The sequence below is a fragment of the Leuciscus leuciscus genome (genome assembly GCF_965113295.1).
Source record: "Leuciscus leuciscus genome assembly, chromosome: 3".
In the NCBI taxonomy this organism is placed as follows: domain Eukaryota; kingdom Metazoa; phylum Chordata; class Actinopteri; order Cypriniformes; family Leuciscidae; genus Leuciscus; species Leuciscus leuciscus.
In genome coordinates this window covers 26,141,958-26,161,815 of record NC_138727.1, presented here as the reverse complement: position 1 = coordinate 26,161,815, position 19,858 = coordinate 26,141,958, and the positions used below count along the sequence as shown (strand labels likewise).

The 19,858-nt window shown below is 36.3% G+C and overlaps 1 protein-coding gene across 8 annotated transcripts in view; it reads right to left on the bottom strand.

Annotated features, from left to right (window-relative positions):
• Nucleotides 1–19,858, bottom strand: part of psip1a (PC4 and SFRS1 interacting protein 1a) — a 268,546-nt gene that overhangs the window by 193,204 nt on the left and 55,484 nt on the right. For all 8 annotated transcript variants that reach the window (XR_014204723.1, XM_082165413.1, XM_082165415.1 and 5 more), the window contains exons 2-3: nt 2,074–2,164; nt 1,816–1,892 (exon numbers count right to left, since the gene is read on the bottom strand). Coding sequence is in view for 7 of the 8 variants with exons in the window: in XM_082165413.1 (XP_082021539.1) it covers nt 1,816–1,892; nt 2,074–2,145 (149 nt within the window). In the remaining variant the exon portion in view is untranslated. The remainder of the gene's footprint in view (nt 1–1,815; nt 1,893–2,073; nt 2,165–19,858) is intronic.

Here is a 19,858-nt window from a genome sequence, read left to right as displayed (position 1 = left end):
GAAAAGTGGCCCCACTCCGGCCCTGTTGTAACACTATTAGGTATTATAGTCTTATCACTTGCCTGTATATTGTTAATATTCATGAAGACTTACAAAAGGAGATGTTATGAAGAATATCATGTCAGTTAATTTTTTATACTGTAAATTAAAAGGTGAATGAGAATGTCTCTGTCAGCTCAATTGTCATGTCAATTTTTAATTTTTTTTTATTCTTATAATAATTGTTTGCAGTTTAAGTTTGTCTGTAATGCAGCTGATTAATTTTTGTTTATTTTTTTCTATCGAAAGAGAACAGAATATTTCAACAATGCTTAGAGAGCATTTGTGTGTGATTTGAGTCGGACAGAAATTTGAAAACTTAAAGAGCATGACCTGTTTAGTCGGCTCAAAGTTCACTAAAACAACCATTTCAAAAGCAGAAGTGATTTTCTTTTTTTTATATTATAGTTAGAATATGTGTAACTCAGTGTTTTAACTAATGGAAAAAGCTGAATAATCGTTCCAAACTTACTGATTAGCCGGCGAAATAATCGAACGATTAGTCGATTAATCGTTCTAATAATCGTTAGATTAATCGATTATCAAAAATAATCGTTTGTTGCAGCCCTAGTGACGTGACATAACTGCCAGATTCAAAACTATGGGTTTGCGCGTTGGCTGGCGCTAAGCCAGAGACGGACGCGCTCAGCGCTTGTCATATACCACAACTATTTGCAGTGTTTTCAAACACATCTTTCATTTAGGTTTCAGACATTTAAATACACATAAGCACTAGTAAAACAATACATTTGGAGTTTGTAAAATACACACTGATGTCTATGGAAGCAGCAATAACAATCTATTCGAATATAATATAATTTGCCGATGTGTGTTATTCATCTCAGAAACACATAGTTTAAGTAACTATAAATTTTACTCTATTCTTGAAAGCAAACATGAAAGCATTGCTGTTGATCGTGGGGAATATTCCCTTCGAAAAAAAAACTCAGCCACTGCGTCTTCAGCGGTTCGGATTTAGGAACATCAAAATGACTGCTGTGTTCCTTATTACACCCAAGAACAGAACACCACAATCGCTTAGACGCCATTCTGCTCATAGACAGTGCTCCAGCGTATCAACAATGACCGCGCCGGTCCGCGCGGACTATGATTGACAGCTCGCTCACAAGCGAGGGCGGGTCTGTGTTGAAACACTGCTGTCAATCAACAATCATGGGAGGGCCGTCGATTTTGTGACGTCACAAAATCGAACGGCTTGATTTGAGATGGGGGGAAAACATATAAGAAGATTTAAAAAAAAAACACTGGATGGATTTTTATCATTTTATGATGGTTGTGTACAGGCACTGCCAACACACATTTCAGTACAATCAACTTGTAAAAGTGCATGTACCATTATATGACCCCTTTAAACTTACACGTTAAAGGGTTAATTGTCCGAGTTACCGAGTGCATTCTAATTCTACAGTAGTAGGCCCGCCTAACTGTACTGCGTGCTATACTGCCATTTATTGGCGTTCGCTTGTATTGCATCAAATTAATAATTCTGAACCAAAACCATTACTCAAGTGTAATATTTTTTAAAAACGTCCTCACGGGCCAGATGAAAGTGTTCGGCGGGCCATAGTTTGCCCCCCTCTGGTCTTGAGTGTGCACACATTTACAATTACTTTTATTTTATATAAATCCCGATATGTGCATAGAAAATGCACGCACATTTCAATTCCTTTTTTGTGCATACGCAAAGTAAAAACATCAGGCCCCAGGTCTTTAATTAACAATACAACACAAAGTTTTCGACAAATTTCTACTTACGTTTCATGAGTGCCAAAAAAGAAGATTGGAAACTTTATATTTGACAGTTTGACGGCTCCATCTGGAATCTCATCAATCTGAAATTGCACAGTGGCATATTTTAAGCATGAAACTGCAGCATAAGTAAACATTTAAAGGCATTTAAAAGCACTAAACATTAATCAGACAGTGACATTTGACTATAATAAACAAATTAATAATATTAATAATGATAATAATAATAATAGAAATTATGATCATTTAGTTGTGCTTGCTCACCCTTGCAGGCCAGTGGGGATAACCCTTCATCTTTGCAAAAATCAAATCACCAGGTTTGAAATCCAGAGCCATGTCAAGACAGATGGATCACCTTTTTTGGGACATAACAAAACATTTCCATTATTTGTACATCAAGACATCACTCATCCATTTGGCTTCATCACATTAACCTCCTCATGACACAGTGACATAGATTGTAATTAAAAAAATTTACTCAGTATTCTCTGATAAGTCATTATCTTAAGACGTGATATCACTCTCTGACAGGGCTCCAGACTAACTTTTCCACTGGTTGCACTGGTGCTACCAACTTTCTCAGTTGGTCGCACCAGCATATGATTTGGTCGCACCTTTTTTATTTTGCTACATGCCATGGGATTAATCAATGCATGCTGATGAATAGGGGTCTTAATCTTCATACCCTAGTTTTGCACTGATGTAAAAAGACTGACAGTGACACAAGACCTCATGTTAGCAAAATGTTTTAATCTTTTAACTCTCAAAAAATTATAAAAAAAAACATGTATGTTCTTTAATGTTTGATTCTAATTTTACTGTCTTCACATAGGGATGGGAATTGATAAGATTGTATCAATATCAATGCCACTGACGATTCTGCTTATCGATCCGATTCTTTAACGATTCTCTTGTCGATTCTTGATAGCACTGTGTGGAAAAATTTAGTGCTTTTCAAAAAAAAACAATTGGTTTTATTTATTTTAAAGCTTGAGTAAGCAAACTGTACTTTTTATGTAATTTATGTAATAAATAGAACCTTATTGTAAAGTGTTACTGTTTAGTCATACACCGATTCAGACGTTTCCTGAGTTCACTGTTGGAAAGATCAGTTGTTTTAACCATTCATTAAAATTAATCGGTTCAAAGGAGTCATTAGTTCGCGAATTGGACATGTCATGCGCGTTGTGTGATTATCCCAGCAGTTAGGACATGGACATCCAAGATTTCTGGCAACACAGAAAACATTTCATCACTGGATAGTTTTTTCATTTAATTAAAGTGTTGTTTTATGTCAGCTGAATGTCCGGAACACTTTTCAGTGAAGATAAGGCAAATTATTTAGCACAATTCACACCCAGCGGTAATTCAGGAAAAAAAAAAAAAATCTCAGAATGCTCCACATGAAACTTTGGTCTTCCAACCTTTTACCACCGTGTCGATTTATTTTGATTAATATGTGCGAGGGAGAGAGAGCAAGACAGCGCTTAGTTTGGAGACGGTGAAGTCTTGTTTACACTTGACCTACGAATTATAGTTGACAGTTTGTATAGTTATATACTATTTGTATAGTTAAATACGTATTTTGCTAGTGACTAACAGGCAACAAAGAATGTCAAAGTAGAACTACATTGTGGCCTTGTTTTTTCATAATTTTTTGCAAGTGGTAGATCTTGGTTTACATTTGGACTTTGGATGTGATCTTAGGCTTGAAAAGGTTGGTGACCACTGTTCTAGTGTATTGACAAAGTACAATTTCCACACTTGCTACCAGGGTGGAATCGCAAATAATCGAGGCTTAGAAGGACATGCATACATTAGCCCTGACTAAAGAGTTATTTAAAGGTAGGGTAGGCAATAAAAAAAAAAAAAACGTTGTTATTCTGGCTGCTCGCGCAGATATAAAACGTCATCAGCCCGTTCCATGACGCTATAAAAGAGTTGTAGACAGTCACTGAGCTCCAAAAACAAACTCCAGTTCCTTCCATTTTGGCAGAAGCATTTATCCAAAGCAACTTACATTGCATTTCAAGATACACATTTTTACATTCTTATCAGTTCTTGCTTTCCCTGGGAATTGAACCCATGACCTTGGCATTGCAAGCACCAATGCTCTACTGTTTGAGCTACAGGAAAGGTGCTATCAATGCCAAAATGAATATGCAGCAGAGGCTTTTTATTTTTAACATGTAAATGAAGCATTCTGGTGCACTCTGACAAGAAAATAAAGGGAAAAGACAAAATTTACTATATATATATATATATATATATATATATATATATATATATAGGATTCAATTATGATTTACAAGCTTACGATTCGATTAACTTAGAATTTCTAGATTGATTAATTTGGGGCCTATCAGGTACAGTTACAGCACATGGTTAATTTCCATCAAAGAAAACATCTCTCAACTATTAAAAAAAATCATAAATAATTTAAAAAAAGTTAAAAGTGACAGTCAACAGAGAGCTTACACATAACTTTTATAAAGTTTGAATGGTCGGGATTAGCAAAAATCCTGATCGGAGCATCCCTAATCAGTACTGGCATTGTTGATACTGGCCTTCATTTATAGTAGGATATTTAACAAAAGATGCCCATGTCTTTTTGTTGGCAAACATTGTTGTTTTAAATTAATTTGGAGATTCAATGTGAAAATATATGATTACAGATTTTAATGTTAGGTGTGATTAATCATGATTAACAACAGGAAATGTGTGATTATTTCGATTGACAGTTTTAATACATTAATACTAACATGACATATCTGAAAATCTTAAGTAAGCATGTTTATACTTCAATATTTGTTTAATATTCAAATTACTTAACAGTGCTAGGGCTCAGGACTTGAAGGGACATCTAAACTATCTACTCTCTGATAAAGTGAGGTAAATATGTAATTACATGTGTTACTTGTTAAATATAGGCCTAGCTAATAACAGGACTTAATACACAATAATTGTATAGCGAAATCCAAAGTAAAAAAAAAAAAGAAATTACTGTTTTGAACATTTTATGGACCAGTGAATTTTCCAAATGGGCCACTGTAATTCCAGGGATACTAAAGGGTACATTTAGGATTCAAGGCTGCATTAAATATGACAGTTGGGCTTAAAATGTAAAACCAACAAAACATTTTTTATGGACCTTTGACGATGGACATGCCTGAATGTGCCAAATCATTTCTGGGAGTCTTTCTCGAATTAAGGGTGATTTCGTTTTTTTGTTCGTTTTTTTATTCAGTGAGAGTGAATGGTGATGAGACTGACGTGACTAAAGGCCTGTTCACACCAAGAACTATAACCAGGGCTGCCAACTCTCACGCATTGAGCGTGAGACTCATGCAATTGACACTTTTCACACGCTCTCACGCCACACATCCATTTTCTCACGCACAGAAAAATTGCGGAGCAAAGAGGTACTTTTAATATTAAACTAATTATCAGCTCTTAGATTCCGTCAATTTTACTACGAAATTCAGACAAAAATACGTTTGCCGCTTGTAAATGTGACGTGACAGATCGCTGAGCGCCTCAGTTCAAGTGCACGTGAACCGATCATCTGTTACTTTTTTATTTAAAGATGCAGTACAACTTAACGAAAGTATACATAATATCGACCAATTACTGTTTTTCAACCACGGAAAGAGGTCAATATATAGAATAGAATAGAATAGAATAGAATAGAATAGAATAGAATAGAATAGAATAGAATGAGGCATTTATATAGCGCTTTCATATGTACTACTGTACACCCAAAGCGCTTTACAATCATATCTGGGGATCTCTCCTCAACCACCACCAGTCTGCTGGTATTATAATAGCAGGAGAATAATTATGTCACATAACGTTACATTTACCTCAGGAAAGCCATTTAACCTGTTAAACTTCACCAGTGCGTCGGCGCACTGAAGCGTTTTTTTATTTATTTATTTCAAAGTTACTATCAGATTAAATGTTATACTTTGACAAACTATACATCATTAAAAAGATATAAGACTCAAGTTTCAGTATTTGACCACTATTGTATTCTGCGAAACTTATAGTGACAGTTATGTCTTAATTTGTGTCAGGAGTTATGAAATGAAAAAATGCGTCGATCCCTTTAATATGAATTATGAGCGTCAGCTTGTCCATTCATAAAAAAAAACTCCGTGCTGTCGTCATGACAGTGCTTCACAAAACAACGTCCCTCAGGGCTTTTAGCTCAAAAATGTGCAGACTTGGAGAAATATAGATATATTCTCATAGATTCACATCATATTTCTATAGACAGGAATAATATTTATTGAATTTATACCCAAATGCGTCGATGTAATCATTGTGAGCGCTTCTTACTGAGATGTGCTGTGTTTTCAATTCATACCAATAGCCTGAGGGCGCTATATGCACAATAATACTCCATATATGGAACATGAAAAAGAGCCATAATCATGTGACCTTCAAGGACGTCACTGATAGCAGCTACACACAAAGCTAACACAGAGATCGCTGTAATATGCAGATACAGACGTTTTGAAGACAATAAAAATGATTGCAATGATATTTGATTTGCCTGTGTTCTTCAAGCAATGCCAGGTATTTTTATAATAATAGATTATATTTATAATGTAATGCTAATCGATATAGACTTTATCATAGGGCTGGGCGATAATTCGATCTCGATACGGGATCGCGATAAAAATTTTAACGATTTCGATAATATGCTTGGGACATATTATTCGATATCACATGAAAAAGTAAGCGCAACAACAACAGTATCAGTCTGCCGGCTGCCGTATATAATTAATGCGATATGGCTCAGGTTTCCATTGGCCGAAAAAAAAAAGAAATGTCCGACAAAATTAAAAAATTGCCTAATAATCCCGTCCCCCCTAACACAATCTGAATTTGAGAATAAGCCTAAAATGTATAAAGCAAAAATACACCGACCTTTGGCTATGTTAAAAAGGAACAGGCTCTACCATTTGAAAGTTATTAAACAACATCGCATGCTGCATTTCAAATAAAGCGCATGCCTAAAACGGCTGTAATATAGACCTAAACAACGAACGAATGAGTGAGACGTTTAAATATGGCCAGACCCAGGCAGACTAGCCACCCGTAAAAGCTTTTTTCAGAGGCCAGACGCGACGGACGATGGTGAATCAGGAACGCCTGAAGCCTCAGATGTCCAGACAGCTCCACCACCACCGGAGAAAAAGCAGAATCGGATCAAGACGAAGCAGCGAAGTCGCCTTGCGGAGAACAAGGTTACGCGGCTTATGCGCATTGCAAGTTGTGGAGAGACACTAGCCGCGTTTCCATTAGGCTACCCTTCAAATTGCACAAATTGAAATTGCGAATTAAAAATACGCACAATGGAACCACGTCAATTTCGCAAAAACTCCCGTTTATTGCAAAAAAGTTTTTATGCTCGCATGAGGAGGTTTTTCAGGCAATTCGAAAAAGGAATATTTCGCAAAACTGATATGGAAACAGTTTTTTGCGCATTTACAGTCACCTGACTTAGAAGACGCGGTGTGTTTGAGGTCCATGTATAGCTACGCAAATAATAATACTTTTATATAATTTTATAATATTATAACATTTAATAGGCTATATTTAGAAGACGCTTTTATGCAAAAAAGGAACAAAGCTGAGTGTGGAGCGCGCACTGCATGGCACGGAGGCGCGGGCGTGAACACTTGCAATAACAGTGGAAACAACTTAAAATACTCTATCATTTCTGGTCATACAGAAAATAATAATACATTATTCTCAACTACTTTTATTTGTGTAAACTCACAATAACAAGAAAACGTTGTGCTTTTGTAAAATAAAAAATAAAAATCAGACACACTTTCATGATCTCCGTAAACTGGAGCGCGAGCTTGAAATGTCCACTTTAAAACGAACAAATTCGAATCGAAAGCTAATACCTTCTGATTATGCAATCCATATGAAAGGTGCATTTCTCTCTAAAAGCGCATCTGCTTAACAGCGGAGATGGAAAAGTGATTTTAGCCGACACTTAGAAAACAATAGTTTATTAATAATATTAATGGCTCTTCTCATTCAGCACTGCGGGAAAAACATAAATTCCAGGTTCTAATTTGGCCTTAGAAAACCAGTAAAATCGACATGTTTTCCATATTAATTTGTGAATATTTTAAATGTTTAATAAAGGGGCAAAAAGTCATAAACAAAAATCTGAAAATTCGTCAGTATTTACTTTTTTGCGCAGCAGTTTGTGTAGCCAGTTCAAATTAAAATTTTGGTGTTCAACTTTGCGTTTTAAAAAGACAACAACCGTTCATTTTTCGTTTTTCAATTACGGGTTAAAAAAGGAAAAACGAATGGACACAAAAGTAGCCTACATGGATCGTTTGGACAGAATACGAGACAGAGTTCTTTATTAAATTCATAAAAGAAACAATAATTAGCCTATAGGAATACTGGATTCTAAATCTCAAATAAATGCCACAATCAAAACCTCGGAGCAGAAATGAGGGCGAAACACCCAGAAACTCCTTATATGTGTCGTTCGCAGTATAAGGGTCTTTCCCTGCCATTAATGCTCGGATAACATGCCACGTCAGAGAAAAAAGGACGTTTTAGTCGCATAACAAGTAATGCATTAAGTAGCATTAATGGAAACGCCGTCATTTCGCAATAGTTTTTTTTATCGATATTTAGATAATAGCGCAAAACATTTGCGCAAATCTGTAATGGAAACGCGGCTACAGGGAAGTTTTGATTTTAAGTCGGCAGCTGCACAATTCAGCACTGCAAAACAGCGTAAACAGTAGCCTAAAATGACGCAAGACAATGTTATAGGCCTAGTCATTTGTTTGTTCCAGTTCATTTGACAAGGAGTCATTTCACGGTGGCCAATTTAAATGTTACCAGCTAAATGAGACATACTGAGAGAGTATAATTAAGTTCGCTTGAGTAAAAACAATAGGATATTTTATGTGGGGAAGGGGGATTTGTTTGTTAAACTATGAATGTGAAACCATAGTAAAAACAATTGCCGTTGATTGACGCCAATCGGACGTTCATGTTTTTTTCCATCTATTTGAAAGTTAGGCTAATAAACATGTTGCATTCTATACGGCCTGATTATGTCATTTTTTAAGTTACATAGCCTGCCTCCAGTTTTCCTCAACTTGACTAATTAAGAGGCGATATTTGACCGGCAATTTGGCGGCAAATCATCAAAATGTCCGGAAAACGAAACCTCTGCCGGTCACTTTGACCGGCACCATTTTTTTCTAGCGGAAACTATGGCTCTGTGTTGTAAATGCCGCTCCATCTGAAAGCAGGTGATGGCGATTTACTACTAATCAAGGAACCGGCTTTACTGACGAGATGCGCCTAACAATGTCATGTGATATATCGCCCAGCCCTTGGTTTACTATGTTTACATATTTGTGCAATTTTGGCTCAGATTTCATTCTACTTATAAAACAATTCTAGAGATCTACCTTAATCTTTCAGGTAGTATTTGTACCAGGGCCATGTTTACTCTTTTTGTACTTGAGATGTTCACTGTCCAGCCAAAGCAATTTTATGTGATAGTTGTCACAGCTGTTAGTTTATATACAATGTTTCAGTAAGTAAAAGTTTGTATTATTGTATAAAGGGAGATGACCCTATGGAGATGACTTATGTTTGCAATTATAAATGATGTGCACAACCTTTTTTTTTTTTTGCATTTTTCAATACCTCCAAAAAATCTCTGGGAGGTAAACCAGTATAATAGTATTATAGTGGTTTACTTTTTGCATTTATTTTGTCTTTGTTTAGCACTTGAATGTGTCAGAGGGTGTGACCCACATGTTTACTTGGTTTGGTTTTGTGCTGCCTCTAGAAATATTTGAGATTATTATTATTTAATAATTGTGTTTTAAGTTGTTTAAATAAGTTGTTGTTTACAAAATCAAAAAATGTAAAATATATTGAAAAGTGACCACTGACCAGTCACTTACTAGTTTGCACTTGTTTGAAAGCATATAAAACTCTGTATGAGCGCTGAATTTTCTTTTGCCAGTTGTGGGCCCTGCTGCTCTCTTGACCAATGGAAAGATTCATACAATGTGGGAGTGTAATGTGAATCCTTTGGCTGCATGAAGACCTTAACAAAAATATTTTGTGCTCATTATTGGAAGGCATATTGTTTAATTTTTCATGTTATTAATCTTTATTCTAAAGTTTCAGTGAATCTCTTGTTTCTTCAAGCTTCAGGATGTCCCTTGCACTGGCAGCATCTGCAAAAACTACATATCGTGATAAGAATCGAGATCGATCAATATGGAAAAACATATCGTGATAAAAAAAAAAATCCATATCGCCCAGCCCTACTTTATCATTGTACATAATTCTATAAATATATTTTCTGTCAGATTTTTTTTTAATCTGAAACCAAATTAGATCACAGAAGATTATTTAAAACACTCGAATTGCGTTATAAAGTACGTTTGGAGCACAAACATAGTTTTAATCTCATAAATGGTCGTGTATTGATGGTGTGCTAAGCTAACATGCTAGCTAGGCCCAAAATAAAGTAATTTGACATGATCTTGAAAAACATTTAACTAAATACAGAGTTTTAGACTTATCATTTTCAGATTTTAAATATAACATGGTCACACATATGGCTTGTGCTATGGCTTGATCATACTTGTGCTTTTAGTGCAAAGGGTTCATGAACTGTATGTGTTTCAGTTTGGGTATGTCATTTCTGGGGATTTTTCAAAAGTGGCGTTGCAGCTTAACAGGTTAATGACCATTGCATGTTAATTGAATAGAAAAAATAGCTAGAGAGGAGATTTTGCTGAGCATTAATTACATATTTATTATATTTTTACTTATGTCATTAAATAATTCTTATTATAACAAAAACTGCATTATATTTAATTTCATTTGTTATTTTTAACCTTTAATAATACCAGCAGATTGGGCCCTCTATACAAAATATGACCGCCGCTCAGGCCTGCACTGGCTTTCCACAAAAATAAATGACGTGGAGCAATTTGGCTGTATTGCGTGTTTATGTATATACCTAAAAAAAGTAGTAGTATGTGCATGTCTGTCTGTGTGTGTATGTGTGTGTGTTTGTGTATGTGTGTGTCTGTGTGTGTGTGTGTCTGTGTGTGTGTGTGTCTGTGCGTGTATGTATGCGTGCGTACATGTGTGCGCGTGTGTGTTTGTGTGTGTGTGTCTGTGCATGTGGATTTGTATGTGTGTGTATGGGTGTGTGTATGGGTGTGTGTCTGTGCGTGTGGATGTCAGTGTGTGTGCATGCTTGCGTTTGTTTGTATTCCTGCATGTGTGTGTGTGACAGTATCATCCTAAACCAGCAACCCTTCGCTCGCCCCGGGGACCAAACGAAATTTTTCCGTAAAAGTCTAGTGGGGCTACATGCCCACCAAATGTCATGTTCCCCGGTGTTTCGGTGTCCCTGGTATCGTTGACGAAAAATTCAGTAGATGACAAAAAAAAAAAAAAAAAAAAAAAAAAACTGACAATCCCTAGCTACACTAGCGGCGGTCATAATAAACATGTATCCAAAGAAGTCAATATTGAATCAAAATCGGAATCAAATCACAAGAATGGAATTGAAATCTTGAAATTTTTGTCAAGCAATAATAAAAACTGTATTCTTCCAGTCATTGTATAATGTAAAGATTGTAACATGTTGTCACTAAACTTCCTAAAATTCTATTTAGTTACCAAATGTTTTGACAATCACAATTACACTTATTGTGATGCAATATTTGTTTTTACATATCCCCCCCAACAAAAATCTCACTCCAAGCTAAACTCAAAAGTTGGCAGCCCTGCTATAACTATATTAGCATCCACACCAACGAACGATAAAGGTCTTTTTATTCTAAGCTTGTGTGCTGCGGTTTCAAAGTAGCGAAGAAAGATGACCTGCTGCTGCTTTACGTTACACAAAAACATCAAAAGAAAAACAGACGCTTTTGGGTACACAAGATCCTTAAAGACGAGAGGAGTTGGGAGAATCCGTCACTCTGATTAGAGAGTAGTGTTGCACGATGTACCGGTACTAGGAAGGTATCGCGATACCCTACTATTAAAAACGATACGATATTAACTTTTATTAGTACCGGTACTTTAAGAGTGACAGTAAATAATAAGAGCAGTATTTCTTAACTTGCGTAGCTGTGTGACAGCAGGAGTCAGGACGTGTAAATTCACTACTAAACAACGGAAGCAGAACAGTAAAATATATACGCGCAGCACTTGACACAGAAACGTGCATGCATGAGAAAATAAAGCGCGGGACGTGCTCGCGCTGCCGGGCTCAGACCTGAAGCGCGCGCACACGCCGTTCAGACAGCATACGATCGCGACTTCAGTTCTCTTTCGCGGACTATTAGGTTTGAATAGTCAAAATGATATGTAAAAATGCACGTCCTGGCGAGTATTCACGTAAACACAGTCGGGTATGTCTTTAGTGAACGTAAACCGTTTGTAAAAAGAAATCGTATATGTTTCAATGTATTGGATAGATGCAGGTCTTAAAGGGCCGGACCGGCAGCGTAATATTCTGTGTGATTAATGTTAATCCAACAACAAAAGAAAATAGACAGTCACCCAATGCTTGACTGAATACATTTAATCTATTTATTAAGAATCAGTCTATAGTTAATTTATAGAGTGAATACCTTATTGTTTCAGCTACAGAAGGTCTATAGCTTTCAAAAAAGAAATTAAGCACTGTTTATTTGTCTCTTATAGTATTTGTCATATTGTTTGTAATTAGCTTTTTTGCTTATTTTTAATTACAAAGATACAATTAAATTAAATATCTATATTATAATTATAAAATTACATTTAAAAAATATTAAATGACTCGTATCATGAAATAAGATTTTGGTCATCCCAACCTGTTCAGAGTTGTGAAAGGTTTGTAAATGTTAGCATGATTGATAATAATGTGAACGTTGCAAACATCTTGGTAAGGACGTTCACATTGACATGTAATTATTATTATTATTTTTAATAAAGGGGAGGGAATGGTCATAAAGCAGGGCAGGATCATACTGGTCATGTGAGTTTTTTTAAATTAATTTATAAAACAATGATTAAGTTCTGTCATATTTTTCAATTACTTTTACTGTTTTAGTTTTTTTGCCGTGGTATCGATTAAGTATTGGTATCGAGGTATTTTGGTCTGGTATCGTATCGAAGTCAAAATTTTGGTATCGTGACAACACTATTAGAGAGTAGTTGTCTTTTGAAGACAAATTTTATTCATACTTCCGTATGAATCAATATCCGTTTCCAAACATCCTGTACATCACGAAAGAGGACATCAGCAAAAGCAAAACAAATTTCAGAAACCCGATCAGCTCCAGAGACCGTTTGACAGTATGTCTTTCGGTATATAGCCACTGACTCATTAAGAAATGCTATAACAAACGTTTCCTAAATTTCATATACAAAAAAAGAAATAAGACATTAAATGGGCAACATGTACAATAATGCTATTTGCACATAGTAGATTAAAAGGATGATGATAATAATAATAATAATAATAATAATAATAATAATAATTAAAGCTGCAAGCAGCATTTGACCAGAGTTCAAGCATTTAAGGCCTTTAACCCTCTGGGGTCGGCAATCACGCCGGCGTGATCTGCTCACTTTTTTTCTTATCAGTGCAAAAGAGACTCAAAATACTCAGTCGATTTTGATCTTACATACAAGTGTTATACATCATTCGATCCTGTTAAGTGTCTATTTTTTTTGTGTGTATACTCACAATAAAAACAAAGTGTTGTGCTTTTTGCCAAATAAAGAAAAATAAACGATGCGAGTTCTGCCTTCTCAGTCAAACAGGCATACAGACACACAGGCATGAAGCTTCAATTCTCTTCTTTTAAATGAAGTAATTTATATAAAAAACAAATATTCTCCGTTTATGTAATCTGTATGAAGAGAGAGATATCAGTCTTTCTCATTTCATCTCATTAAGTGTTAATGTGACCCCACCCACGGAGAGCGCGCTATTCAAACGCAAATGATCTGAGGCATCCATGCAAACCTGTGAACACCCACATCAGCTGGATAAAACACACTGCGAGTTTAATCAGACAGACACAGACTCAGGCACGTGCAGAGGGGGGGGCGTTGGGTGCTCCAGCACCTGCCCTTTTGCCCCTTGGTGCCCAAAGTGCCCTTTTGTCAAGGCAAAATTTCCTCTCCTTTTTTTTTAATTAAAGGCCCTTTTGTGGATGCCTGCCCAATCTAACTATTAGTAAAATTAATGAATAATAATTTAGCCGTAAATAAAATGACCCACATGATGACCTTTCACCTTACGAACTCATCCGGGACGATTCCTCACGCTGCACGCGCATTTTTTAATTCCGCGCGGCTACGCGCACTACCAGAGGATATCTTCAACTCTGCGGCTGCTGGTAAGTGGTGTTTCATTCTCAGCGAAGTGCTTTTGATGTTTGTTTACTTATTATTATTATTTTACAAGAACGACGTGAAGAGAGCATGCAGACAGAGATGTTGTTTATATTGCTGTGTGTAGGCTGTAGAAGTAACGTTAGCTTGCTGTTTGAGAGAGACAATTTTCAGAGGGTCTGGTCTTTTTATGTTATTTGACTAAAAACTATTATTTATACTTTAAACTATTGTTATTATTTCTACAGTATTAATTTTAAAAAAACGTAGAGTGCCTTAAAAATTATTATCACAACACTGGTAAGGCTTACCAGTATCTTATGTTTTGTGTGCAGCAGCCTCTGTGAACATCTCCCCTAGCAACCTGGGCAGAGTCTGCAGTTTTACAACAGGTCAGTGAGCTAGTGAGCCAGTTCTATACACTGTCAGCAATATTTACATCTTGTCATGGTCACATAAAAATTGTTTAATCAGCTAATATATCTCCTATATGTTTGTTTTAATGTCTACAGTCTCAGATCAACTCCAGCAGTATCATCATCATCATCATCATCATCATCATCATCAGCAGCAGCAGTAACAACAACAACAGCAAAGGCAGCAAACTCACTTAAGGACTTTAGTAAGAATTTACCAGAACAGGTATCACATTAATGTTAAAAATCTTGTAAAGTATTAATTGCTGTATTTTTTTTCTGTTTGCTTTGTTTTTATTTTCATTGTATAAATGTAACTCTTGTATTTTTGTAAATCAGTTTATGCCATGAAAATAGCCACAGATGCTGACATGGCATTAAATAAAACTATACTGTACTGTACGAAACATGGGCCACGTTGATTTTGTCCTATACAGTTTACTATTACAGCTGTTCTTTATTATTCTGTAGGCTATAACAGAGAAGGAAAAGCCATCAGGTTGGGACAACTTAAGATACTTCAGTTTCTAATCCCAGAGTTATTTTTAACTTTTAAACTTAAAATGTGTCTTTTCTGTTCTTTTTCTTTTTCAAAACTGCATCAATGCATTTGCTGCCGTATCGATACAGAATCATCCATATTGATATATTGCTGTATTGATATTTTGAGCACAGCCCTATTTAAAGCCTTGTTCCATGTGCCCCCTTTTATGCTTTGAGCACCTGCCCCTCCAGAGGTCTCTGCACGGCCCTGCACAGACTCATGCACTTTATGTCGTCTTGCTTCGCTGTGAAGAATAATCCTAAGGAATAATTTAGTTTCACATCGAGGAGCAACGGATCCAGCTATTCAGAGGACTGTAATAAGTTTTTTATTCTTAAGTGCTTTGTTCTAACCACGGTATGCAATAGTGTCGGTAAATGCAAAAAGACTGTTTGAAAATGAATCGCGTGTCTGTGTGTGAATGAATGAACGGCACAGCTGTTTACTCCAGCAGTAACTTTACATTAGTAAACTAGGGGTGTCCCCGACTATGGATTTTCATAGTCGAATCAGAATCGTCAAGTCTTGCCTATAGTCGACTAATAGTCGAATCATGTGTATGGGGGCGGGGCTTTAACATTTCAAAGCCGCGATGTACAGAAAATCACACAAAGATATAGAAGAAAATGAATAAAAACATTTTGGATCAATAAAACTAAGAAATAACATTAATAACTCCAGAAAGTCCACACTGCAGACAGGATTTGCATTTCATATGCAAAAAAAAATAATTAAATCGGCTAAATTACCTGCGAGCAGGCTCTAAGTAGCCTACAGCACAACATCGATGCACCGAAAAAATAAACTATTAATTAAATATGAACAGAATATACCTTTCAAATAAATAAAAATACAAAACGAAATAAATCAGAATCAAGTGACAAGATGAGCAAATGTGTGCAAAATGCCTAAAGTGCAGGGGAACATATATTCAAAACACAAGCCACAAATAGTTAGATTAGATAACCCTGACAGATCAATAAAATAAAATTAAAATAAAGAAATTATTAAAATAACGATAGTAGCCAGAATTTTCAACTTTGTCTTTTTAACTGCAGAAACAACAATAAATGCTAAACTGGAGTGGCAGTCTTTTTAGCTAAACATGTTCACAGCATCCAAAAATCTAATTAGAACCGGCTGAAAAGTTTTGAAATCACTTGTAGCCTACCTGATCGAGAGAACAAATCCAGTCTTTCACTCTGTGTCCGTTGGAGTCTTTTGTGCGCGCGGATAAAATACATTCTAAAACACTTAACGTGAAAAACGTTTAACGACTCAATCTCCTAAAATAGTTAAATTAAGGAAAACCATGATCGCACTTCTGCCGGCCAACGTTAACAAGTTGGTTTTCCACGGGACATTCTAAAATGCTTAACGTGAAAAAATCTTTTAAAAGGCTTAAAAGGCACTTTAACGTGGCTTAATGTACACAGTACACACTTTAAGAAACCATACTATGTGCAGATAAGCAGATGAATCCAGAATATGAACGCAGTGCGTTCCTCCTATAGTAAAGGAGGACTTCTTTACATAATTTGACATTTTTTATTTAACTATTTTAGGAGATTGAGTCGTTAAACGTTTTTCACGTTAAGTGTTTTAGAATGTATTTTATCCGCGCGCACAAAAGACTCCAACGGATACAGACAGAGTGAAAGACTGGTTTTCCTGATGCTAAATCCAACCTTGGAGAATATCCTTTCTGATGGTGTACCAGGTGTACACACTTTAGATTTTCTTATCCCAGACATTGTTAAAGATTTAAATCCTTGCCGCCAAGACGCTCCTCTGTCGGTCACGGATTGAAAGTGAAACTTAAATCTGTCATGGGGTGTTTGGATTTATTCACGCACGTTAAAAAATATTTATTAAAAGCTTCTTTCTTTGCACATTTTTATATACAGGATTATCATAATAGGCTGAATATTAACGTATTGACAGAAAACCGGTAGTACTATGTGAAATCAGACATTGAGCGCCCTCATATAGCCAAAGTGGCATGATGCTCGTTTCATAACACCTCTGTGAAGATTCGACCATGAGATCGGTAGTCGAATCAGGCTCCTCCTTTCGAAGCATCGAATCTTCGACTATTCGGGGTCACCCCTATAGTAAACATGTTATTTTTACATGAACACATTACTAATTTAGCTTTTACAAAACTATATTGCTATACTGAGATGAGTAAAAATCTACTGAAATATGTTGAAATAAAATGTCTTTGTATAAGCAACGTATTAAACTGCAAATTAACATGTATATGCAAATATATCATAAAAACGATGTTACAGATGAAATATGAATGTTTAGACAAGATCTCGTTGAGTTTAGGATAGATTATAAAGTTTTTACTGTAAAAAGACTACTGTCACATCAAATAAGCTTTTGTTTGCCAATTTCTGCTCATATGTTAGGGTAGTATGTGATGTTTTGTTAAAAATAAAGAAGGTATATTGAACTAGATGTACCGCATCGCGGTACAAAATATGACCGCCGCTCAGGCCTGCACTGGCTTTCCACAAATATAAATGACGTGGAGTAATTTGGCTGTATTGCGTGTTTATGTATATACCTAAAAAAAGTAATAGTATGTGCATGTCTGTCTGTGTGTGTGTGTGTGTGTGTGTGTGTGTGTGTGTGTGTGTGTGTGTGTATGTGTGTGTATTTGTGTATGTGTGTGTATTTGTGTATGTGTGTGTTAGTGTTGTCACGATACCAAAATTATTGTTTCGATACCGATACCAAGTCAAGTATTGCGATTTCGATACTTTTTCGATACTTTTCCTGAAAAGGGAGAAACACTCTCAAATATCATTGCTGTGCTTTATTTTAAAACCGGGACAACATTCTAATCATATAACACACTAATAAATGAACATATGAAAAACAGATATATTAAACATTTGAACAAAATATGAAATATAAAAATATAAAAAATAAATTAGAGCAATGACATTCAAGGTAATTTTTTTATAAATTTAGCAGCATTATCTCATTTATCATAAGAAACATAAGAGCTTTATCTTGATTCTGAACTTTGAATAAAAATATGAACAGCGATTATATTAAACAATGTTTAATGTTGGTAACATATGATAGGCCAAAGCCTCATTGGTGATATATTTGACATGTGGGGAGAGAGTTGTGGAAGGCCTATACTTCATGTTAAACATAAATATATAGCAGCAAAGACAACGTCGGCAGTGTTGACGGCAAAATAGGCTACAGAATAATTTATTCTGTATTGAGAGGTGCAATATTTGAAAATCAATAATATTTTTTTTAATTACATTTATATTGTATTTATGTCAAAACTTTCAAACATCAAAATGTCATTTATTAATATGTATTCGTGTCAAAATGACATAGAAACATCTTTTCCTATTCTATTTTGCCTGGAAACGCTTCCAACACGCTTGCGTGTCGCGTGGAAAATAGGCGTCTGTTCTATTTCTAGCATGCACGCGTTTTCCGCGCGTCTCGAGCTGCGCCCAGACTCGTGTGTCACGCAGGCAGTTAACATGGGAGCCGAAATAAAAACGGACACGACACGCAGCCAGTGTGTCGCCGGCCTTACAAATCTGGAACGCGTCATTCTTAGAAGTATCGATACTAATAAATTAAGGAATCGTGACGTTTTTTCCGATTTACTTTTGAAGTATCGGTGCACCGTGCAACAGAGCAAGGTAGGCAACGTACTTCCATATGTCACTCCTCGCGTCATCTTTTTCTACGAGTCGTGGACCACTTGTGCTCGCACATGCAGCCATCTCGCTGTAGTGTTTTGTCACATGACACTGACAGTGGCAGGTTCTTTGCTGCGTGCGTCAGGAAAAAACACAGACGTCCATAGGGAGGCGTTTTTTAGTTTTTTTTTTAAGTATCGATACTGATAAATTTAGGTATCGTGACGTTTTTAATCTCCGAGTATCGCGATACTTTTGAAGTATCGGTACACCGTGCAACACTAGTGTGTGTCTGTGCGTGTATGTATGTGTGCGTACATGTGTGCGCGTGTGTGTTTGTGTGTGTGTGTGTGTATGTGCATGTGGATTTGTATGTGTGTGTATGGGTATGTGTCTGTGCGTGTGGATGTCAGTGTGTGTGCATGCTTGCGTTTGTTTGTATTCCTGCATGTGTGTGTGTGACAGTATCATCCTAAACCAGCAACCCTTCGCTCAACAGCACCATCTACAGGCCGATGAGTGTACAGTCACTAAATGTGCACATAAATGAATTTATTTTATACCCCCCCATGGATGAAATTCTACAAAACTTAGCAGAGGATACCCCCAGAGGTTGTCAAGTTAATCATACACATGAAATATGGTGCAGTTCTGAACATCTCCACTGAATATAGGGGCGATTAAAGCAGAATAATATTGCATTTTCATTTTTTATGGGAGGGGCGCAAATCACAAATGAGTGATTATGGGCTAGGTTGATGTGCCATAAAAATTTCTTCATCCTCGGTGCCACGGTTCAGGTAGTTATTTAGGAAAAACTGCATTTTTTGGGGTTTGGGGGGGCCCAGCGCGGGGGGGGAGTGGCCCCCGAGGACCAAACGAAATTTTTCCTTAGAAGTCTAGTGGGGCTACATGCCCACCAAATTTCATGTTCCCCGGTGCTTCAGTGTCCCTGGTATCGTTGA